Source organism: Vombatus ursinus, unplaced genomic scaffold (assembly GCF_900497805.2).
Source record: "Vombatus ursinus unplaced genomic scaffold, bare-nosed wombat genome assembly UNPS02014874.1, whole genome shotgun sequence".
In the NCBI taxonomy this organism is placed as follows: Eukaryota; Metazoa; Chordata; class Mammalia; order Diprotodontia; family Vombatidae; genus Vombatus; species Vombatus ursinus.
In genome coordinates, this window is record NW_020954652.1 from 17,805,555 (window position 1) to 17,830,767 (window position 25,213).

The 25,213-nt window shown below is 36.6% G+C and overlaps 1 protein-coding gene across 5 annotated transcripts in view; it reads right to left on the minus strand.

Annotated features, from left to right (window-relative positions):
- The window catches only part of NAV3 (neuron navigator 3), a 389,994-nt gene that overhangs the window by 327,981 nt on the left and 36,800 nt on the right, over nt 1-25,213 (minus strand). For all 5 annotated transcript variants that reach the window (XM_027842471.1, XM_027842473.1, XM_027842474.1 and 2 more), the window contains 2 exons: nt 9,691-9,808; nt 9,011-9,063 (listed from right to left, as the gene is read on the minus strand). In XM_027842471.1, coding sequence (XP_027698272.1) covers nt 9,011-9,063; nt 9,691-9,808 — 171 coding nt within the window. The remainder of the gene's footprint in view (nt 1-9,010; nt 9,064-9,690; nt 9,809-25,213) is intronic.

Consider the following 25,213-nt stretch of genomic DNA (forward strand, 5'->3'; position numbering starts at 1 on the left):
CAAGAAGAAAACAAAATATAAACAAACACACAATAACAACAATTATACAAGCATAATGAAAGATAAATCAAAATACCATCATATCATTTTAATGTATTCAGGTGGCACATCGGAAAGACTTGAGTACATATCTGGCCTCAGATACTTTATTGTCTTATTCTTCTCATCTGTTAAATGGGGATAATTATAGCACTTGCTACTCATGGCTGTTGTAGAATCAAATGAGATCATATTTGTAAAAATACTTTACACATTTTAAAGCATCACATAAATGCTAGCTATTATTATCACAATTACTATTTATAAAAAAAATTATAATGGAAATTTAGTGGGTAGAATGCTTGAAAAAAAGTTGAAAAATTTCCAAATGATTTCTAATTAATTGAATGGCATAAAGAAGCAAGAAAATACATGCAAGACTATTTTCATATGATTACTACACTAGATTAGGAATGATACGACCTTGATTGAAATGCTGACTTTTCTGCTTCCCATGTGAATTTGGCCAGGTCACTTAGTCTCCCTGTATCTCAGTCTTCTCAATGATAAAATGATGGGGTGGTACTAGATAATCTCTAGGGTTACTTGAAGACTTAAACCTATTAAATTCCATTAAAAATACACAATTCAAGCAAACAGAACCTACCAAGTTCATTAGAAAGGGTGGATATGAAGACTACAGAGAAAGACGAGAAAACTTATATGAACTGATACAGAATGAAGTAAGAAAAATCTGGATAACAATATAGGCCTACAATGTAAAATGGAAACAACAACAAACCCTGAATTATATGTAATTATTTATAGTGGTGGCAAACATTTAATATAGTGCTTTATGGTTTGCAAAAACACTTTACCTACATTTTATTTGATAATCAATCAGCAAGAATTTATTAGGCACTCAATATGAGCCAAGCAGTAGAGGAGGCACTGAGTATATACAGACAAAAGTAAGAGTCCCTCCTTTCAAGAAGCTTACCCTAAATCAAATATGAAAAAATGAACTCTACTCCCTTTTTTATAGAATTGTAAAGTCAGTATTGGTTGATGAGTTAGTAATTTTGTTTTCTCCTCTCCTTTCCCATTTCTTTATTATAAGAGATAACATCTAGATAAGAGAGGAGAGTTGAATATATTCAGAAATGAAGCTTTTATGAAAACAAATAATTATTTAAAATTCAAATAAAATACTCTTCAATCTTTAGATTACTATCATATTCATTTCAATTATAAACTCAATTGTGAAAGATACCTCAACACTTTGAAGAAAAGTTCCTAACAAGGCTAATTTAAGATCTCTTTGTCCCCAGGGCAAGCCTGAATGAAAAAGTATCTAGTAGATCAAAGGAATTTAACAGTTAAAAAAAGAAAGAAAGCTCACAGTATTCCCTTAATTAACAGACCTATTTTTGTTATAAAGCTTATGTCTCTCATATTCAAAAGGGTGACCAGTCCCAGAAAGAGTAGGACAAATATGTAAATGGACTCTGTTCTCAATTTAGTCTATGCCACCAAGTCCTAATACCACAATAATGTAGCATGCCATTTGGTAGATTTAGTGAAACCCTGAAAAGCATTGTAGTATTTTCTGCCTTCAAAGACAAGGATGGCTGTTTTTCTGTCTTTATATTTCCACTGTCCATGGAGAAATGGAAAATGAGCTTGCCTTGGAGCCAGGAAGACTTGGGTTTGAGCTTCTGATTAATGTAAGGGAGTTCAGGTGATGTGACCCTGAACAACTCACGTAACTTCTCAGGACTCTCGACAATTCTCCAATATTGCAAGCTGCAAAGAAGAGACTTAGCTCTTCTGGTAGAGGAAATTCCTTAGCGCAAGCCTTCTGCTGTCACATATCCATCCTTACCCAGATCTCCAGCGCCTAGCACAATGTTTACCATTTGAAGAGCACTTAACAAATACTTGTTGAATTGAAGTGAGTTATTGGCTCATTAAGAACTTGTTCCTGTGAGTCACTTAGGGGAAAAAAAAAGTACAACAGTACATCTAATTAAGAAGATCAAGAAGATCAAGAAGATCAACAGTTATAAGCAATGGAACCTATGAGTCTAACCTTTAAAAGATGATAAATTAACTATAGTTATCTGGAGAGTGACAGGCCCCATTCTGTTGAGTGCAGATGGAATCCAGGTGCTCGTGAAGTCCCCTACATTAACTAATTGGGAAGCTCCAGTGCTTTGGAACTTGGAACCTAATCTCTGAAAGTAATTTTCAGTAGTAAAGTCAGTAGTACTACTGACTTGGCTGCTAGAATCAGCTCCATTCAACAAGTATTTATTTGGTACCCCTGTAAACCCAGCAGAGCAAACACAGCCTGATGGATAGAGTGTTGTACTTGGAGTCAAAAAGACCTGGGATCCAGAGTCATTAATTGCTGGACAAGACACTTAACCTTTGTGATTCAGGCAACTCTAAAGCTTACCTGAGCAGGGTGATATGAAAAATCCAGTATTTGTCAGTGAAAAGTTCATAATCATTTATTTTAAGTCAGTATGTTATGAAGAAAAAAACTAGGAGATTGAAGGCTTGAGTCTAAATCTTTGCCCCTGCTTTTCAGTCTTTAGACCTTATAGCTAGGTGGTGCAGTGGATAGACCACTGGGGCTTGAAATCAGGAAGACTCAGCTTCATGAGTTCAAATCCAGCAGCCTCAGACACTTACTACCTGTGTGACCCTGGGCAAGTCACTTAACCCTGTTTGCCTCAGTATCCTCATCTGTAAAATAAACTAGAGAAGGAAATGGCAATCCACTACTGTATCTTTGCCAAGAAAACCCCAATAGTCAGACACAACTGAAATGACCAAGCAACAACAACAACTGAGTGTATATAACATTGGGTTTGGAGTTAGAAAGACCTGAGTTCAAATCTTGCCTCAGACACTTACTAGTTGTATGACTCTGGGCAAGTCACTTAACTTATATTTGCCTCAGTTTCCTCATGTAAACTAGGGATAATAGCTACTACCTCAAGGCCTTTGCAAGGATCAAAAGTGATATCTGTCAAGCACTTAGTACAGTGCCTAGCATGTAGTAGGTACAATAGAAACATTTATTCCCTCCTCCTCCTTTAATTACCATGTGACACTCTGAATTTCAATTCCTTCATCTGTAAACCAGGGATAATCATAGTTGCACAACCTGTACCTCTCAATATACTCACAATCTAGAACACAGAAATTTCTCCCAGAAACTGAGGCAGACCTATGTTAGTATCATCCAATCATAGATTTAGAGGTGGAAGGGACCTTAGAGTTAACACCCTTTTTATGAATGAAAAAACTGAGAGTCCTAGAAGTTAAGTAATGTGGTCATAGTCACACAGATATTAGGTGCTAGGGTTCAATATGAACCCTGTCCTCTGACCCCAGTGTTTTCCACCATAACAAGGCTGTGGCTAAGTGCACTGAATTTAGGTATAGTTCAGTTTTCAAAATCATGGTTATACTTTATTATTTTAGGAAAGAGGCTCCTGGGATTCTACTTTTAGATTCAGCTAAGATTTAGGCTGCTGTAAAAAACTGGAGCCTAGTATGCAAAACTTTGTTAAATATCGAGCTTAAGACAAAAGAGCTCATTTGGACAGCACCTGTTGATTAGGACACTGGGGCAAACATTTCTAGGTGGGTGGTAACAGGATTAAACACAAATGTATGTATGCCTCAGGCCACAACTTTGGTGATCTTACACTAGGAAATCAACTAGTCCACTCTAAATACCAGGAATGTCCAGAATGCCCACCCGATTAAAAATAGCCCCAAAAATGCATGCCATTTACTTGAAATACAAAGACACAAGTGCAGGATTGCTAGACAAAAATGAAAGACATGCAGGGGCATGCTTGTTTTGAACTAATTCCCCATTTAAAAAAAAAAAAGACGCTGTCCGAGTTAAAGACTTCCCCAAATGTTTACTCTTAGAACATATTTGAGATTGAGGAATTTAATATATTCCAAGCATTCATGAAGCAGGAATTTGATTTTATGCTATAGCAAAACTTCTGGGAAACTGGCTTCTATGAATTGCCTTTCTCTTTCTTCCCCACTCCCCAGTATGCTTAAATCTCCAGTTACAATTTTCAGTTTTTTACACTTTGTTGTATCATATTAAGGAATGGGTAGAAGGGTGAAAGGGGAGAGACAAGATTCTTGATCTCTGTTTTCCTTGTTATAATCAAGTCACAGTTACAAAGCTTGCTCTACTGAAGTAGCTCAGTACCTGCTCTGCATTGCTGCTTGAGGCACTGAGCAGTTAAGGTGAGAAAGACATTTTATCAACAGAGCTGGTACTTGTACCTAGGTCTTCCTAACTTGGAGGCCAGCCATCTATCCATTATGGCCCCCAAAGAATGAACAGGGTTTTTTTTTTTCTAATTTTTAAAAGTATCTCCATTGCTGAGATATTTTGGAATGGGTGTATCTCTTTCATTCTTCCTACTCTTAGAAAAGGGGAACTTTAAAAATTGCTCTATTCCCCCCCCCCCACCTCCATTCATTGCGTCCTTTAAGGATCAGCTTCCTGTTGTGATTCAGTCTTTTTTTTCCAGTCGTGTCTGACTTCACGACAGCATTTGGGGGTTTTCTTGGCAAAGATTCTGATGTGGTTTGCCATTTCCTTCTCCAGCTTGTTTTTCAGATCATGAAACTGAGGCAAAGTTAAATCTCTTCCCCAGAGTCTCACAGCTTAGTAAGTGTCTGAGGCCAGATTTGAACTCAGGAAGATGAGTCTTTGTGACTGCAGGCCCATTCTATCCACTGTGCCACCTAGCTGTCCCTAATGATCAACTTCTATATTATTTTTTTATTTTATTTTTTAATTTATAGAATAAAACAAGCATTTCCATAACATAATACAATAAAAAAGATGATTGTACATGAAACTACAAATCTGCTATGTACTATTCCTTTCTACTGTCTTCTAATCGACTCGTGATATCCTTCATTTAAACAGAGCTTTGCAACTATGAAGTGCTTAACTAGTATTTCACTAGAGTACTATCTAACAGGCTTTCCAGGACTATAGAGACTTTCCTGGATAGGAAACCCATAAATGCTGAGTGTTGACTAACAAATATACACAATATGCCAACTCTTCAATGTTGCCCAATAATGAGAAGGGATACAGTGAGTCACACCAGAAAATGCATGTCAGGGTTATCTTTAATGTCAAGGTTGCTTTCATACTTCTGTGTCTGTTTGGGCTGTCAAGTAGACCATCTATTTTTTTTAATAATTTATTTTTAATTTATGGAACAAAACATTTTTTCATAACATACTGCAATAAAACAGATGATAGTACACAAAACTGTGCATCTACTATGTACAACTTGCTATTCTTTTTAAATATACAACAAAGTTAAACATGTCAATTTCATTTTTCCCTTTTTTATCTTTCCTCCTCCTCTCCCCCTAGAGATGGCCACCATTGGACACAAATTATATATAAATACACACACATACATACACACACATAAAATAATTCTATACATACTTCTATTTCTCAGTTCTTTCTCTGGATACAAGGAATTTTTTTTATATCATCAAAAGAGGACATTCATCTATAACCATTTAAGAGGGGGTAATATAAGTTATTGGAACCTACACATTAAAGAATGGTGAAACAGCATAATACAGGGGATAAAGAACTTGTCTCCAATTCAGAAAGACTCAAGAGTTCAGGTCTTGCCTCTTATCTAACCTGGATGTGTGTGACTTTTAGCATTCGCAGCTCTCTAAGGCTACAAACTGAAGTATAGGTACTGAGCTGGTTTGGTTAGAAGGATGTTCTCAATGGGGGTTTCTTATCCCAAGAAAGTCACAGATCCAGTGTACAAAACAACAGTGACATTCAATGGACACTAACTTCCTATCGAGGCATTTAGAAACAGAACCACCCCCTCCAGAACTTCCATCATGTATATCCTCACTTGTCTATTACTCACTATAATCCAGGCAGGATTCTGTGCATCGGTAGTTGGGATATTAATCAGCTGACTTCATTAGGCTTCCCTAACCTTATATCCTGTATTCTTTCCTGAGTCTGTAGCACCATGTTGTCCTTACTCTTTAATATAATTGCAGCTCATAAGAAGAAAAGAGGGGGAAAAAATAGCACAACCAATGAGAATGCAATTCTTTCATAAGCTCTTCTATGACATCATACTAATGGCAGAGATAATTATAGATTAAGGTTGCCAAACAGATTTGATGAATCAGGGCCAACAAAACTTTCAGTGAAACCTCAAACTAATCCTTTTCTTAGCTGATATAGACACATTTCCTAGTTTCCATTTATACAAGCTTTGCATGAACATAACCTACAAAAATCCATTTTTTTGTATATCCCTCACACACAGAAGCAGTAAAAAGAATAACAGTTTCAAAGGTAAGCTCACTCTTCAGAAAATTCCAAAGCCAAATGTGCGAACTGTTCCTATGTGGAAGTTTCAGTTAAGCATTTAATGGACTGGTTATTTACCCAAAGTTTATAATAATAGAACTTATGATTTTATTATAAATTTATTTATATAAATACATACATTTGTAAATTTGTTAAAATTATAAAATAATAACATTTATGTTACATCGGGCATTATGCTAAACACTTTACAATTATTATCTCATTTGGTCCTCACAACAACTCTGGGAAATAGTTGCGATTAGTCTCATTTTACAGATGAGGAAACTGAGGCAAGCAGTGATTCAAATGCTTTGCTCAGGGTCGCATAGCTTGCAAGTGTCTCAGACCAAATTTGAACTTGAGTCTTCCTGCTTTCAGATCTGGTGGTCTAGCCCTGCATCCTATTTTGTCACACTCAAATAAGCAAATTAACAGAATTCTTAAGAGATTTCCAAAACATAGTTTTGCAGAACACCGTTTTTATTTGATGTTGAAATAAAACTAAAGAATGCCGACATGTCTAAGAAGGTTTCGTCATCAATATATACTGGATTTAGAAACAGAAGACTTGAGAATCTGGCTTGGCTGCCTATTAATTATGTGATGAGGGGTTGTCCCTTCACACTCCTGGGTTATCAAGGTAGCAGGTTTATAATCAGAGGAGCTGAGTTTGGATTATATCTTAGACACTTCCTGCCTGTAAGTCACTTAATTTCTTTGAGCCTCAGTTTCCTTATATGTAAAAGAAGAGAGTTAGTTTCAATGACCTCTAATGTCCCTTCCTGCTCTAAGCTTATTATCCCAGTTTCTTCATCTTAAAAAAAAAAAAGATGTTGGATTAAGCTACCTGGAGCATGCCTTCCAATTCTGTCTCTGTCACAGTGTCTTCATTTATAAAATGAGGGAACTAAGCTAAGGTCACTTCTAACGACAGTTTTAGAATCTTCATCTATAAAATAAGAGAGTTAAACTAGGCAATATCCAATCTCCTTTCCAGCTCTAAATCTATGATAATATGAAAATCTGATTTCCAGCTATTATATAAATTTCTGAAATGAAATTATAGGCATCATTAAAGGATCAAGTCCATGAAAGCACATCTCACTGATTCACAAAGTGTAGCTTATTTCTGAAAGCAACCAGATCAATGACCTTCCTCTATTAGACTAATTATCTATAGAGCATACCTTTTCTTTTCTTGAGTTCTCATAGTAAGTACTATATGAGATCACTGCAGTATTTCACAAAAATCTACATAAAATAGTTAACTGATGATTTTTAAAATAAAATGTATTTTAGGGTTTTTTTTCAGTTTGAGATTGCTAAAGATTCATGAACACAAGGTAGCATATCAATAGAAATGATAAAAAAAGATCAAATGAATATTTAAATATCAGTTTCAAGATTATAAAGCATTTTTCTCCACAAATATCTTGTAAGGGAGATTGTGCAAGTATTGTTATCTAGATTTAAACAATAGAGAAACTGAGGTTCAGTGAAGTTCAGTGACTTGTCCTTGGTTATACAACTAAAAAGTTTCAAAGCCAGGATTTGATCTTAAGCCTCCCAACACGAGGTCTACCACTCTTTCCACAATTCTTTTCTGGTTCAAAGAATTACTTTTTTTGAAATTTCCCCTAGTCCTTGACATTATTTATTCTTAATTCATTCATTTAACAAGCATGTATTAAACACCTACTGTGTGCTCATTATAACTGATTCATTTGTTTAACAAGCATGTGTGTTAAGTACTCACTGTGTGCTGAGCACTGTGCTAGACCAATTACAATGACAGCTATGGACCCAGAGGCTTTTGACAAAAAATAAGAGCTAACCCACTTGATACCTTTTCATTTTAAGTATTTCATATTTTTCTTTTTCACCAAAAAAATGAATGCTTGATGGCAAAAATGAGGAAGGAGAGGTTACATTTTGCTTTCATTCAAATAGTTTCATTATTCCGTTCTAAAGTCTGCTGCAATGAGATTTGCTTTGAACATAACTAGTTAGCAAGGGTGAGGGGGACAGGGTGGGAAATAATACATTTCATACACAAGATCCTTGAAGAAGTTGTTAGTCATCTCTAACTTCTAATCATAGCTTAGTGATCTTCCAGCAGCTTGTTTTTAGTTCTATTTCCAAAAGTGTTGAGGAGGCAGTGTGTTTAAATTTGACTTTGTCATATACAAGTCAAAATGCTATTTATAAAAAAAAAAAAAGCACTTGGCAAATCCTAGTCTTCAAACCAGTTGTTCAGACAAAAAGGCTCCACTTAAAATTGGTTATGGGATTTATTGACATCAATACCAAAGCTAAATTCAATTAGCCAGAAAAATCAGGAAACTCTTAAGTTCAGGATTTGACAAAACATCTGGAGGTAGGTTAATGAGCATTCACACAAAACAAAATGCTGTAACCATTACTACTACATCCTGTGCTATGGGTTTATACTGACAGAAACTGACAGAATGGGACCTGTGACCAAGAAGTATCTAAAGGCATTTCACATTTCACTTTGATTCTAAAAGTTCATTCTTCTAATGCTCTGGTCATGAGGAAAAGAGAACACACACCAAGAATAAATTTAATCCTTACCATTTGAGATTGACTCCTGGGGCATCCATTGATATCTTCAACCTTTTCATTTGCTAAATTTGAGGATGTAAGTAAAAAGAGAAAACAAAAAGGAAATGAGGAATGAAGGAAAATATCACAGACTATAAAACCCCCAGGAAAAAAAAAATGCTTTGTTTTGTTTGGTTTTGTTTTTTCTGCAGACTTCCTTTTTCAAGATTTGCACACTTGTTAGCGACCGGCACTTCCCCATGCACAAATCATGCAAGAACGGGGGTGTGAAGAAGGGTGTGCTAATTTTCTAACGGGTGCCAAATGACTGCTGACATGAAACCCTCTACAATTGTCTGCACAGGATCGGGATACAATTTCAAGGAATCCCAGAAAGCATGAGCCACTCCAGCTCAGAAAATGCACACATGGGAGACATATGGTTTCAGGAAGCATTCATCTCTGACAATTCAGTAAATGTGACCAAATAATTCTAGCCATTTTGAAAGTATAGGCTCACCAGCCTCTTGCAAACATCTTCATGTAAACATTTTTTAAATTAAATTGAAGCAGAACCGTATGAGACTTGGAAACATATGGCCACATCAGGATGTATTTCTGCAGGGTTCATTTCAGGGTACATTAAACTTACATCACATTTCACCATGCAACATGCCTGTTCATGCCCTCTCTCAGAGTGCAGGTCTTACCGATGATCTGAATGATTTCTGCTAGCAGTACTCCATCTGTAATGTCCTGTTGTAAATCCTTAATCAACCGCTTGTGGCCAGATTTAGCTAGGTAGTGATTAGCCCAGTCAGTGTAAATCTGTAGAGGAGAGAGGAGGGAAGAAACAGGGATGGGGTTGAGGGGAAGAGACACAATAAAAATTCTTAAGACAAATGTTGGCTTCAAAGAGAAAACTATTCTGGATCACATTCCAGTTTTAGAAGTCATAACTCAAAAGGAAATGGTTGTAAAGTCATTTTTTAAAACAAATTCCTCCCACCCCCCAAACTTATCTCATGTTTTAACTTTGGATGATTCATTATCTTTCATAATAAGGGGTCAGTCACTTGTGACAAAGCAAAATTCCCTTCCTTTATGACTACTAAGAACAAGCTCCTTACAAATCAGTCTGAATTCTTCCTCTTGGTTCTCCCTGGCATGTAAAATACAATCACAACACAGTAAGCAATTCATATAGGAAATGTACATATGTATAGCAGTGTGTTTCTCCAAGTAGGCTAAATAGTTCCCAAAGCTTTCTAAACTGTCTCTAAACTGCTTTCTTTTTTATGACTCTCTCACATGAGTAGAGTATGCTTCTCCTAATTTTTCAGATAAGGAAACTAAGGCTTGAAGCTCAATGATTCCCAGGGTCAAGTGTCTAATAAATAATTAGTAGCTAGAACTTGACTCAGACTTTCTGATTCTATAACCACTCATTGTATATTTGTCACATCTTGTACAGAAAGATTTCCCTCATCTTCCTGTTCAGCCAGACCTTTCCCTTCAGCCATCACGAAGTAGGTGGTTGTGCTTTATAATTATCTATATTGTTGACTTATTTTCTTCATAAAATTTCTTCTTCTTGGAAGTCTGGGATCATTTCTTGTGTAAAATTTGTATCCCTCTAAACAACTAGTTCAGTGTTCTGAACACAGTAGGCACTCAATACTTGCTCGGTGTACAGTAATGAATGATGCACATTTTATAGTTCAGAACATCTTACACTTCGATGTGTGTGTGTGTGTGTGTATGTGTACTCTATGAGGAACATTATTCTTCTACTACAAAGTAGAAGTTTTAATATACTTATCCTAAATCCTAACATTTTTGTTTATCCAAATCCTAACATTTTCATTGCTCTTTATAAATGTCCTCAACATGATGTTGGGTGCCTTAAACAATCAAGGCAATTTAGAACAAAATATTGAGTGTGATTTCCAACTAAAATATACAAGTCATTAGTAAGCTTCCTTACTGGTGCCTGACACTGTGGTTACTTCATTTTTTCCAAAATTCCACAGATTCATCAGCATGAGTATAGAAGCATCATGTGATAGGAAGTTCATTAAAGTCCAAAGCTGAATAACACATGAATTCTGAGTTGGATGAAGTTAACTTCCTTCTAGGGTCTTCTCAGGGGCAACCTCTATGAAATGCATCCTGATCACCTTATTTTCTAGTACCCACCTCCAGAAACTATTTATCCATATGCATATATACATACATTTAAGTAAAATTTAATTTTTTTTCATTGAGGCAACTTAAATGCTACCTTCTACATGCATCTTTTTCTGATTTCCTAGTTGCTAATGTCTCTCTCCCCCCACCCCCAATAGCCTTGTATATATTTTGTACACATAAATGAGATGTTAGATGCTTACTATATATCAGACACCAAGCTTAGTGTGTGAATAAAAGGTAACTGAGAAATAGCCCCTGCTTTTAAGAAGCTTCAAAGGGAGGTCACCATGGATAGCTAGGTACAAAACAGATATAAGGTTAGTGGTTGGAGGATCAGGAAAGGCTTCATGTAGAAGGTGGTACTTAATATGTCTCTAAAATTATTATTTTCATATAATAAGCATTTATCTTTTTTTCCCTTCTACCTCCAACACTGGGAGGAAAAAAAGAAAGAAATCCTTATAAAAATATTTAGAGTTAAGCAAAGCAAATTCCCACATTGTCCGTGTCCAAAAATGTGTGCCCCATGCTGCATAATTAGCCCATCACCTCTCTGCCTGGGATAGTTAATAGCATTGATCTTCTGCAACTGGGATAGGTCATTATCAGAGCTCTTTAATCATTTTATGATGACAAGGTACTGGAAAGTAAAGGGGATGCATATCAAAATGGGAACAAAGTATGTTATGTGAAGGTAGGAATATTATCATGCCATGCTATTGCCATATTTAGGCGGCTTGTAGTTCAGAAGACAGAGTGCTGGACCTGGAAACAGGAAAATCTGAGTTCAATCTAATCCAAGACACTTACTAGCTATGTGACCCTGGGGAGAGGCTGTCTGCCTCAGTTTCCTCAACTGCAAAATGGGGATAATATCATCTCTCTATCTCTCTCTCAGGGTTGCTATGAAGATCATTTTGAGATATTTGTAAAAAAAAAAAAAGTACCTATCACAGTACCTGGCATACAGGAGGTGCTATATAAATGTTTATTTCCTTCCCTTCTCCCATGAATGGGAAGTTTTAGAGAAATTTGGGAAGACATGTATGAACTGATGAAAAGTAAACTGAGCAGAAGCCAGAAAACAATTTATACTAGAACAACATCACTCTAAAAATAAGCAACTTTGAATAGCTTAAGCTGAGTTTTGAAGGAAACCAGGAATTTTAAGCAGTGGTAAGGAGAGAGTGCATTCCAGACACTTGGCACAGCTAGTGCAAAGGTATAATGTCAGGAATTCAATCGTTGTGTATGATGAATCATAAAAAAGCCAATATGACAGAATGATAAATTGCATGAATGAGAGTAATGGGTCATAAGGGTGAGAAGGTAGGTTGGACTCAGGTTTTAAAAAGCTTTAAATAGCCAATGAATTTATGTTTTGTTTTGGTTTCCCATAGATGTAATAGGGAGCCATGGGAATATATTGAGTATGGGTATGACTGTGGCCTCTACTTTAGGAAAAATTCCTTTGTTAGCTGTGTGGAGGACACCAGCAACCATGAAATCCTTGGTTTCACATGTCTTTGGGCAGGGATAGGAATTTAATGATTATGGACTTAACAAATCTAATTGGGTGAAATTGCCCCCCCAAAAAACATTTTTCCAATCTGTAGCTGAATAATAATTCCCTCCATAAATCTCCATGTAGTGGGGATAGCATATAGCCAGCCATCCAACTTCTCCTGAAGACTTACAATGACAGAAAATCTGTTTCTACCTCAGGAAGATCAGTCTCCTAATGGAGAACTCTGTCTTACAACAAGCCTACATTTGTCTCCCTACCACTTCAACTTGGTCTTCCTAATTCTTCCCACTGGGGGATAAGTAAAGCAAATACAACCCCCTATTCATATGATAGCTATTCAAATATTTTGAGATAGTATTCAAGTACACCTCAAGTCATATTCCGTCCAGGCCAAGCATCCTGCATTCATTCATCCAACCTCCATATGTTTTCTATGTTCCTTACCTAGAAACCAAAATGCTATCCAAGGAAGTATTATTTATCCTTCAGTAAATATCAAAAACTGTATTCAAGTCAACAAGCATTTACTTAGTGCTTTTTATGTACTAATTTGTAATCACTTGGCACTATTCATTTGGAACAGTGTTGAGGGCAAAAAATGAAAATGAACAGCTGATCCATGTGAAATACTAAATGGAGCAAGGAGGTTTACAGAATACTACTGACCCAAAGATGCAAGAGCCACCCATATGCCGAGTTCCCAAGGCATATACACTTTTGAAAAGCTTGCTTTCTTCTAATGCAAATTTTATGCGTCCAAATTCTAGTCACCCTTCAAAAGTTTGTTCTAGGCACTGTTGAACCCTCCCACAGAACACCTTTCCTTAATTCAAAACTTATATATTATCCCTTATTGTAGGTTTTTCATTTAATGTGCACCTTCTTTCTACCATATCCATATACATTTGATAGTAATAATGATCTTTAATATTTCTTCGTATCTCTCGTATCACCTATGATAAGTACTTTGTACAGAACAGAGACAATAATTATTCCTTGGTAATCTGATAAAAATGGAGCTCAATAATATTTCTTCTTATTCTCCTTCCTCTTCTTCCTCTTAGATAAGACAACCTATTGGATTTGGTTATTTGTCTGATTTTAGTAAGTTGATGCCCTAATTTACCAATAAGAGAATCTCATCATCACTTTACAATCCAACCAATCTGAATACCTTGTGGATCCCCACAGGCTTCTCCACATTTTTGCTTATTTGCTTCCCCCTCCCAAGACCTGCAATGTCCATTCTTTTCTCAGGATCCCCTACCATTCCCCCTTCTCTTGATATCTACCCATCCTTTAAAAGACAGCTCAAGGGCAGCTAGGTGGCACAGTAGTTAGAGCTCAGGTCTTGGAATCAGGAGGACCTGAGTTCAAATCCAGCCTCAGACACTTGATACTTACTAGCTGTGTGACCCTGGGCAAGTCAGTTCACCCTGATTACCTCAGCAAAAAAAAAAAAAAAGACAGCTCAAATGCTTTATCTTCCAGGGACTATTTCATTTTTGTCTTTGTGTCAAAAGAATGTAGCAAAGTATTTGTCATGTGGTAGGAGATTAATAAATGCTTGTCAGCTGATTGATAGTAAGATGCAGCATTTTATAATAGGTGAAGGGTCACCCTTGGAGTCAGGAAGACCTAGGCTCAATTCTTGCCTCTATCCCACACAGACTGTAAGGTCATATGACTACTTCTCAGTCTACTTCTCAGCGTCTTAGACAACTCTCTAATTAAGAATTTAGGTTATATACTAGTTCTGCATCTATGGAAAGTTTCTACCCTGGAAGTTCTCTACATGAATGAAATCCCTGATCAAGACCAAAAGGAGGGGGCAGGGGTAAGAAGCAGAGTAATTTACATATATGTTATATTTCTCTATAAGACCATAGGTTCCATGAGAGCAAACCCCATTTATTCAAAATATTTCTCTCTCTCAGTACCTGGAAGAGTACTCTATCTATTGTAGATGCCTATTATATGTTTTATGAATGAATTAATTAAGCATGGTCCATTGCTATACTGTTATTTTCTCTCCATTGTTCTGTATCAAACATCCCAATAATAAACACAAAAAGGAACAAGTTATATAGAAATAAAATGCACAGACATTTGTTTTTCTTCCTGCCAGTTATTAATACGCGAACTTTTTCGTGTTCTCTAAGCAATAACAAGTAATTTCCCACTAGAGCAATTAATAGCACAGTAAAGCAATATGCTTAACTAACCATAAAACCAGTAACAAAAACTCAGTACCAATGCCATAAACCAAAGTAGCCCTAAAATGTGTCAGGTTTATCACTATACTTGGGTAAGTCATAATTTCTCTGGGCCCCCAGTTCCTTGTCTGTAAAATGTGGGGATTGGGTTGGTTGGCCTCGTAAGGTCTCTCTTAGCATTATATCTCTGATCCCTTCTATCAAGTTTTGTTATGAAGAAACTATCAAAAGCATGTTTTAACCCAAACAGCTTACTCCATTTAAATAGTTTTCAACACAATTTTCAATATGGTAACTATTAAACCTTGGTTAAGCTCAGATGATTTCAGGTTGGAATATATCAACATTTATTATCATATCTACTTTTGTAGATAATCAGACCTGACCCATAAGGTGAAAGGGGGTAAAGTATAGTGTTTTTAGTTTAATGATTATGGGATCAAAGGATAGATCAAAGTTATGCTTAGTTTTGAGATTATAAGATAAGTTCCTGAAGTGGAGGAGACAGTGGTGGGAATAGAAAAGAAGGAAGAATTCATGAAGAAAAAATCAACAGGACTGAATTAACAACCTGAAATAACAGGTTGACTGGATATCAAGGGTCAAGGGACAGAAAGGAATCCAAGTTTACTTCAATGTACCCAGATGAGGTAACTGAAAGATAGTACCATTAAAAGGATAAAGGAAGTTGGGAGAGAGAAGATGCCAACCTGAGGAAGGAATCTGGGAAGATTTTGAGTTAAAGAAAATGATTGGGACTGGATCTGTGACTTTATTCATATAGGGGACTCTTGATTGAATAATACCCCTCTACCTCAGGTGACTGAATGATGCTACCCATTGGGAGGATAAAGGAATTTGAGGGAGAGAAAGGAGCCAATTTGAGGAGGGAATGTGGGAAGATTATGAGTTACAGGAAAAAACAGGGATTGGGCCTGTGATTTTATTGGTATAAGCAACTCTTGGTTAAGAAGACCCCTTTTACCAATGTAACTGGCCCCTTCTCTGCAGCATTTTGCCTTAGAAGGTTGCCCAGAGCACTGAGGGGTTAAGTTGCTTCTCCCCAGTCTTATAGCCAGTATATATCAGGGATGAGTCTTCAACCCTGGTATTCCTAGTTCCAAAGCCAGCTCACTATTCATTATACCATGCTGTCTCCCTGAAATAAAAAAGATAGACTGTATTACTATGCTCTAGAAATAAATAAACCCAAACTTTTTAAAACCGAGTGGGGAAGAAAATTCCAAATGGAGAGTTCTCCTGAGAAAATCCTTCTACCATAAACTACTTGAACAGGTCAAAAGTGTTGAGAAGAGCACTCTGTATGCATTCTGAGCTGTATGATACCCGATTAATGACCTCTTCTAAAAAACCATTTGCAATTTTTGTGTGTGTGTGAGAAAATGAATTAGACCAGACAGCTCTGGCACTGGTTTAAACATTATTCCAGCTCTCTTTCCATTTCCCCAGTCACTAGAAAGTCATCCAGGACAGGGTACTTAACATTTCTTCCTAAAGATGAAGTTTTTATTCATCTAGACAGAAGGAAAACCAGATTTTATTTCTATATACCTTCATTCCAAAGGGTTTCTTTACACTACTTCCTAATTCCAATCTCTTCTAATAGCTTCAACATAACATCTGAACTCAATTCCTGAACATGGGCAAGTAACTCTTTTGTTTAAGATCTGGTACCTAGAGGGCTTTATGGGAAAACTCCTATAATAATTCTCAAAAAAAAAATTGGATAGTGTTGGGGTTAATCTGGATTTACCAAACACTTTGGCAGGATAGAAAACATTTAAAAAGGATCTTGGGATATTTAACGCATAAAGAGGTTATTTCTTTCAGTTTCAAAGAGGAAAAAAGTTTCAAGATACTTTTAGAAGTTTATTTGAAATGAGAAAGTGAAAATTAAGTTCAATTAAACTTATCTGTCAGAAAAGATGATTAGCTGAAAACCATAAAGGGAGTAAATTCTTCCCAAGGAAGTCTTATCCAATTATTGAAACAAAATCCATGAGATATACAAGAAGAATGGTAAACTATCAGTGGGCTGAAGAATGACCAATTAAAAATAGAAAAAATAGATTATCAAGATCTAAATCTAAGGCCCTCTGGGCCTATCTAACCCAACAAACAACACATTAACTAGCATGCATATGATGTATTACACATATCACATCGATCTTCACAATACTTCTCAACACCAAGCTCCTAACTCATGGCTTAACTGACACCACCTCCCTCACCCTCTTCTCGCTTCTGATTAGAGAGCTAGAGGGTGGAGCACCAAACTCCTCCCAATACCTCCCTTTAGAGAAGGCAGACTGAAATTTTGGGCTTACTCCCATCTACATCTACGGCCCTACCTGGTTTTATCTACTCCATGGAACAAAATACCCCTTGATGTGTCCCCCTCTTTTTGTGTGTTGTCTCGCATCATTAGACTATAAGCTCCTTGAGGGCAGAGACTTTCTTTTTATTAATTGTATCCCCAGTGCTTAGCACAATGCCTGGAATATAGTAAGAGCTTAATAAATGTTGATTGGATTGTATTAGATTAAAGTTCTTTAGTAGGAAAGGGATCTTTCCCCAAGAAATAAGATCTTTGGAGTATTAATTGACATAGGCCACTTTTTGGAGTTCTGCCAAAATGGCTGGCATGAGGAACAAATAGGAAGGGGGAAAGATTGCCAGGCTGGCCAGCAGTCCATTCTCTAGTGTTATTTTGTGCTCCAGAGAATTTCAGACTTTACTATCCAGAAGGGTTTTTGGCTCAGAATTTTAAAGGCACACTCTGGTCAAGCAAGAAAGATAATGATAGGAAATAGTAGACATTGGAGTTACAACAGCTTCTCAACCAGAGTCTATAATATGCTAAACTTTACCAAAATTAGTTGATCTGAGCATCCTTAAATACTTCAATTATTCAATGGCGAATTCGAGCCCTGTTGAGCCAGGGTCAGAATTCCAGGTCAAGCAAACTACAATGTTAGAGGAAAGAATGGGTCAACTGCTAAAACCACCTTGGAAACTCCCCTTGGGTAAACTGAGATCCACTTGACTCTTGTTCACTACTTTGTTTCATCCAATCCCCAATGGAAAAAAGACTGGAAAAAAAGTCAGCCTCCATTTCCCACTCTGGTAATTGCAGACTATGGGCAATATCGTTAAAACTCCTATTTCTACAAACAGTACTGTGTTTAAATGTTTCTCCGTGTGCTTGGGATAATGTATTAAAATCTGGATGGTCATTTGAATCTGTGCCAACTCTGCCTGCTTGAATGTTCATGTTGAACATGGGAACAGAAGGGAAACTATCCATAAGGAGAACTGACTTAATGTATTAAGCTTTAATAAAAATAACTTATTATTATTTCTCAGTGCAAACTAAGAGTAGGCTCAAATTACATATTTAATTGAGATACAAGGTATCAGAGGGAGAAAAAAAATAACATACAAAACTACATTCCTCCTGAGACCTAAAGAATAAATAGATAAGATGCAAGCTGCAAGTGGGTAAAAGCTAGGTAAACTTATACTTTTTTCTCCAATATTAAATATTTCTCAATTACATGAAAAAATTAAACTATACATTTTTGAAAATTCTGAGTTCAAAATTTTCTCTATCCCCCTCTCCTCTACCCCCAACTCGAAAAGACAATTTAATACAGATTATACATGTAAAATCATGAAAAATATATTTCTGTATTAGCCATGTTGCTAAAGAAAACAGATCAAAAAGAAAAAAAAGAAATTTTTTAAAAAGTATGCATTGATCTGCATTCAGACTCTATCAGTTCTTTCTCTGGAGGTGATATCCACCCGGAGGTGGATAGCATTTTTCATCATAAATCCTTTTTGTCTTGGATCATTGTAATGATTAGAGTAGTTGTCATTCACAGTTGATCATTGTACAATATTGCTGCTATTGACCTCCTGGCTCTGCTCACTTTACTTTGCATCAGTTTATATGTCTTCCCAGGAATTTCTGAAAGCATCTTGTTCATCATTTCTTATAGCACAATAATATTCCATTACAATCACATACCACAACTTATTTAACCATTGCACAATTGATGGACATCCTCTCAATCTCCAGTTGTTTGCCATCTCGAAAAAAGCTGCTATAAACATTTTTGTACATATCAATGCTTTTTCCTTTTTCTTTGATCTCTTTGAGATACAGACATGGTAGTAGTAGTGCTGTGTCAAATAGTAACTAACCTATTCTATTGATCCATCACTCTATATTTTAGCCAATCCTAGATTCTTTTTATAATTACCACTTTATAGTTTGAAATATGGTATTTCTAGGCCACCTTCCTTCACTTTTTTTCCATTGATTCTCTTGATATTCTTGACTTTTTCCTTTTCCAGATTGGATTGTTATTTTTTCTAGTTATACAAAATAAATTTTGGTAGTTTGTTTCATGTGCCAATTAATTTAGGCAGAAATGTAATTTTTATTATATTGGACTGGCTTACCCATGAACAATGAATATTTCTCCAATTTGTTTAGATTTGACTTTATTTGTATGAAAACTATTTTGTAATTGTGTTCATATACTTCCTGGGTTTGTCTCAGCAGGTAGACTCTGATGTATTTTATATTGTCTGCAGTTTCTCCTGAAGGATTTTACTAAGTTTTTCTGAATTACTAAGTAATTTTTGGTTGTAATCCTAATCTCTTTGCCTTCCAGTATATTGCATAACAAGCTTTCTGATCCTTTAATGTGGATGCTGCTAAATCTTGAATTATCCTCATAGTGACTCAATAATATGAATTGTTTCTTCCTGGTTACTTGGAATATTTTCTTCTTGACTTGGGAGCTCTGGAATTTGGGTATAATATTTCTGAGAGTTTTCATTTTGGGATCTTTTTCAGCAGGAGATGATCAGTGGATACTTTTGATTTCTATTTTACCCTCTGGTTCTAGGATATCAGGGCAGTTTTCCTTGATAATTTCTTGAAATATGACATCCAGACATTTTTTTTTTTAAATCAAGCAGTCCAATAATTCTTAAATTATCTCTCTTGGATCTAATTTCCAGGTCAGTTTTTTTTTTTTACAATGAGATATTTTACATTGTCTTCTATTTTTTATTCTTTTAATTTTGCTATATTATTTATTTACTTCTTATGGAGTCATTAGCTTCCACTTGCCCAATCCTAATTTAGAAGGAATTATTTTCTTCAGTGAGTTTTCCTACTTTTTTTCCCCATTTGACCAATTCTAAGTTTTAAAGAGTTCTTTTCTTAATTGGATCTTTGTACCTCTCTTAGCATTTGGTCAATTTTGTTTTTTAGGTGTTATTTTTTCAAGATTTTTATGACTCTTTTACCAAACTATTAACTTCCTTTTTGTACTTTTCTTGCATTACTCTCATTACTTTTCCCAATTCTTTTCTACCTCTCTGATTTTTGAAATTCTTTTTGAGCTCATCCAGGAATTCATGTTGGGCTTGTGTCTAATTGTCATTTTTTTTTCTTTGAGACTTTGTTTGTAGCTATTTTGATATCATCTTTTTGCTGAGTTTGTGCCTTGATCTTTCCTGCAACCATAGTAACTTTTTATGGTCTGGTTCTTTTTGTTGTTTGCTCATTTTTCAGCTTATTCCTTGACTTTTAACTTTATGTTAAAGTTGGGCTCTGCTCTTGGGGTAGAGGAGACACTGTCCCACACTTCAGGTTTTTTGTTCTGCTGTTTTCAGTGATAGTTTTGGATGTATGTAAGTTTTCAATGTTTCCAAATTAGTATGATCTAAGGAGAGGTATAATTTCTGCTCTCCTTGCCCATGCTCTCACCTTTATCCAGGAAGGGACCTTGTTCCCTGTAGCTACAGATGCTAGTTCTCCTCTTGGCCCTGGATCTGAAATTAGGGTCCCTGCTCCCTTGTGAGTGACCACAAGCATTCTTCTCCATACAGGAACTATGACTGGTGCCCCTACACCACTGTGGTCACAAGCACTAGTGTTTTTTTTTTTTTTTTTTTGTTGTTGTTGTTGTTTTGTTTTGTTTTTGCCCTAGAACTGAGACCTGGAGCTGCACATGGGCAATGCAACAGGGCCCTGAACCTGGTTCCAGCAAAGGGTGTCCTGTAATCTCTTTCTTATCATCTGTGGGCTAAGATCTCCTGAAAGGTGTTTACTGCAGCGGTCACCTTCAAGGACTGCTGTTGGCATTGCTTTGGAGCAGTTTGTGCTGTTCCAGGCCCAACCATGACTTCAGTATCATAAACCTCTCCTGCCAACCTCTTACATTGTCTTGAACTGGAAATTTGTTTCACCTTGAATTTTTGTTGACTCTGCCATTCCAGAATTTGATTCCAAGTGTTATTTTAAAGTTATTTGGAAGGGAATGTTGGAAGAGTTAAGGTGAGTTCCTATCTCTGCCATTTTCTACTTTCACTTGCAAACCTTTTCTAGGAGGAAGAAAATCATTTCCCTCAGAGAGGGAAGTGGTCAAAAAAAAAACTGCTTTTCCCCCAAAAGTGGGTGAGTTTTATGGGCATGCTTAATAAAAAGCTCTTTTGGTTGCATGGATGACTTGACAACTCAGCCTGTCTCATTCAATATTCCAAACAACAGCTTATCCAGATGAGGAAACTGAGGCTCCAAAAGCTAAAATCACCACACAGACATTAAATGTTTGAGGTGCAATTCAAATGAAGATTTCTTTAATTCCAAGTCCAGGGCTCTTTCTTCCATACCACTTCCTCTTTCCTGGGTTCTAAACCTGGTATAAGGATGGAAGTCAATTCATAACATTATCACATGAGAACACATCTCCACTCCAATTAATCTGAAGCATAAACAAAGCCTCTGACACCTCTTGAACCAATCCATCAATTCAAAAAGTTTGAAGGGCTTGACTATCCCCTGGCAGGGCTTTGTATAAAGCCGTATAATTTAAATTTGAGCTAAGTGTCTGCCAGGAGAGAAGAAAGAACATATTAGCCAAAATCCAAAGAAAGAATCATTTGGAGATAGAAATACAGTCTTGGCCTTAGTTTCCTAGCCCCCATCTTGAGTAGAGGAGAACCTCAAGAACTTTGGAGGACCAAAGAATTTGGATCTTCCTTCAGTGTCCTAGCTGTGTCCTCCAAACAGTAATAACTAGTACTGTCTATATCAGGAATCAAAGACATTGTAGACACAGAAAAGACAGGTTCAAGACTCTTTAGTTACATTATACATTAATGAGGAACATCTTGATGACTCAAATAAAAATCTAAGAACTGTCATTTATCCCACTTGTCACATGATCTCTAAGACTGATTCTACTTTTCCCTGGAATTTGTCCTCATAAAAGAGTATGACACAATCTTTTTTTGGGGGGGAGGGGGGAGTGTTTTGTATGAACTGTACCAATATATTAAACATCTATTTCTAGGAGCTAATTAAATCTGACTGATTTGATATCAGCTGATAACCATGAGAGAAGCAGTCCAGTATGTACTCATAGGAGAGTGTGCCAGTCTTTGGTGGGCTAAGCCAAGGGAGGTATATTAATTACACTACTACAGTAAACACATGCAGAAGTTTGGGAGTTATATTACAAAAAAAAAAAAAGAAAAGAAAAGAAAAAAGAAAGAACAAAAAAACCAGAAACAAACAAAAATGAAAACAAAAACTAAACCAAAAAACAAAACAAAACAAAACAAAAAACACCCACTCTCAGTCCTTGAGGAATACTTCCTGGACACCTTACTCCTTCCCTCTCCTGAATCCTTGGTAGTAGGAGTTAATAGATGAAAGACATACTGGAATAGATACTTTGCAAACAGGGAAACAAAACTTCAGAAAGCAAAGGGCATTGATTCAGAACATTTTTAACTGGACCTAAGTATTTGGGCTGGATATCAAAAGTCACATGTTTTCCTTGCCTAATCTTCCCCATTTTCTCGTTTATAAGTTACACCTATAAGACGCTGAATTAACTTTTCTTTCAGAGTTACTGTTTTTAAGTGCTTCTGTTGCTTGATGATAAAGCAAAGTGAACTGTCTTGCATAGTTCTTCCACAGTTTAAGGATATTTTATTCAGTAAGGGGTAGACAAGGGAGGACTTAGGTTTACTTAGACTGAAAGCCAAAGATGTCTAAGCTTAGCTAAGCTTAGAGAGAGTACAACCTCTGTGGAACTAAAGATAAATATTGAAAAGTGTCATAAATCAAATGTACTTCAGTGTCCTGCTACATCTAGCCATTCAGAGGAGGCTGAATTTTAAAGAAATTACTTCTTAAGCTGCTAGGTTTTCTTCCATCTTTCTTTTCTGCTTATTATAAAATAAAAATGAATAAATCCACCTTTGGGGTTGGATTTAAACCTCATAAAACAGAATGTTTTTTGTAACCGGGTTACATAGAAAGTGTGCAGAGCTTCCTTGGCTTCTTTTAAAGTAACTCCTTTATTGGCCACTAGGCAAGAAGTGGACTGAGGAGTCTGTGGACCTATAAAAATGAAATGACTCTGCTGCTGGTCCTTTCCACCTTTGAGCCCTATGGTAGCAACCTGCAGCTCTGGAATTTGAGGTGGGGACTGTGGGGAAAAGCAGCTCACACAATCTCTGCCCCAGTTGCCATATATATGAGTGTTAAAGCCTATATACTGTCTCAGAAAGCCTTATTTTAGGTGTTCAAATGCCACTTATGCATTTAATGAGTTGGTGAACAAACTTTGTTCTAAAGGTGGATGTGATCAGGCTTTGGGGTACCCTTTCAAATTGGAGAGGTCCAGGGATCCTAGGTCCCTGGTATGAAGCCGGCTGTTAGCAGGGGAAGGTTCTACTTGTCAGGGGAAGTCACCCCTGACAAGAAGATGAGCTGAAGCCCTGGCCTGGCAGGCTGTGGGAGATGGCTCTCCCTGTTCAATGTCATAGCTCCGAGCCACCACGGGGAGGGGCTAGTTCTACATTGCTGAGACAACTGTCAGACAGCTGCTGCTGCTGTTCATTCTACTAACCCTCACAACACAAACTGTCTGTATTGTCAGAATCTACTGAGAAACACTGTGTTGGTGACTCCCAATGGCAGCACTAAGGGATTCAGAAACCCTCGACAGACACCCTCAAAATCTTTCATTTTTATCCTCAGTTTAATTCAGTTTAGATCCCCCTTCTTACTCCCAAGTGGAAGAATTCTTGTTCTTATTCCTTACAAATCCTCTGTCTTTCCTCTTACTCATTTCTACAACTTCCTCATGAGCACAATCTCTGTTATATGCCTTTCATGCAGTCCTTGTATGCATGTATGAAGACATGTTTGAAACCCAAAGGGTTGTAAAAAGCAATTCCTATTAAATAGCAGGCTTTCATCCATGCAGCAAAATAATCAAAGTTTATTTTTTTAATCTCCCTTCCCACCCACCATGTGTGTGATTATTAAAAGCTGATAAAAGTAACCACCCTGTATTTTACCGAGCCTCATACCACAATCAATCAGCAAGCTTTTGGGAAGCATTGCCAGCCCCTGGGTGAGGCTGTTGGAGGGAAAAAGACAAAACAAACACAAAAGATGAATTGTGTCTGCCCTCAAGGAGATTACTTTTTATATTACTGCATATGAACCACAGGCCTAGTCTCTGTCTCTATTATTTTCATATTTATTCATATTATATCAGATACTTGTTGCCTTTCCCTTAAGAATGTAAAATCTTTCTGAGTGGGAACTTTTTCTCCCTGTTAGTAAGCCCTATACCTAGCACAGTCCTGGAACAGGTACTTCATAAATGCTTATTGGTTGATTGGTTAATTGACTCAAATGCAGTAAGCCTGGAAATTACAAGACAACTTTAAAAATAGAGAATTTGTATTTCTTTTTCCCCCTAGAGGTGATAGGGAGACACTGGGGCTTCCTTGAGAACCCTGGCTAGCAGGGTACACACACCATTAAGATGTCTTGGCATGGAGGTGAGAATGGACAGAGAGTTAAGCTGCAACTCTGTTGGAATAGAAGAACAGAGGGGAGACCAAGGTCAAAAAATGGATGAAGAACTAAAGTAATTCTGTGTTATTTGCACTACATCACCCTGGCCTGCTCTGAACTAGACACCTTTCAAACTGAAGCTCACAAAATGGCTTTGAATAGCTTCTGTAATTTCACCATCTCTATGAAACTGTCAATAAAGAAGGGTGGACATTTCTCTCCTATCATCCCAAGTCTAAACATGAAAAACCTCTCCACCCCACAGAGAATTTCCTTAAATCTTACCCCACAGCATATAAAGTATATTTTTATTCTCAACATCTGTCCTTAATTTGATATTTTTATCCTATTATCTATATATCTTT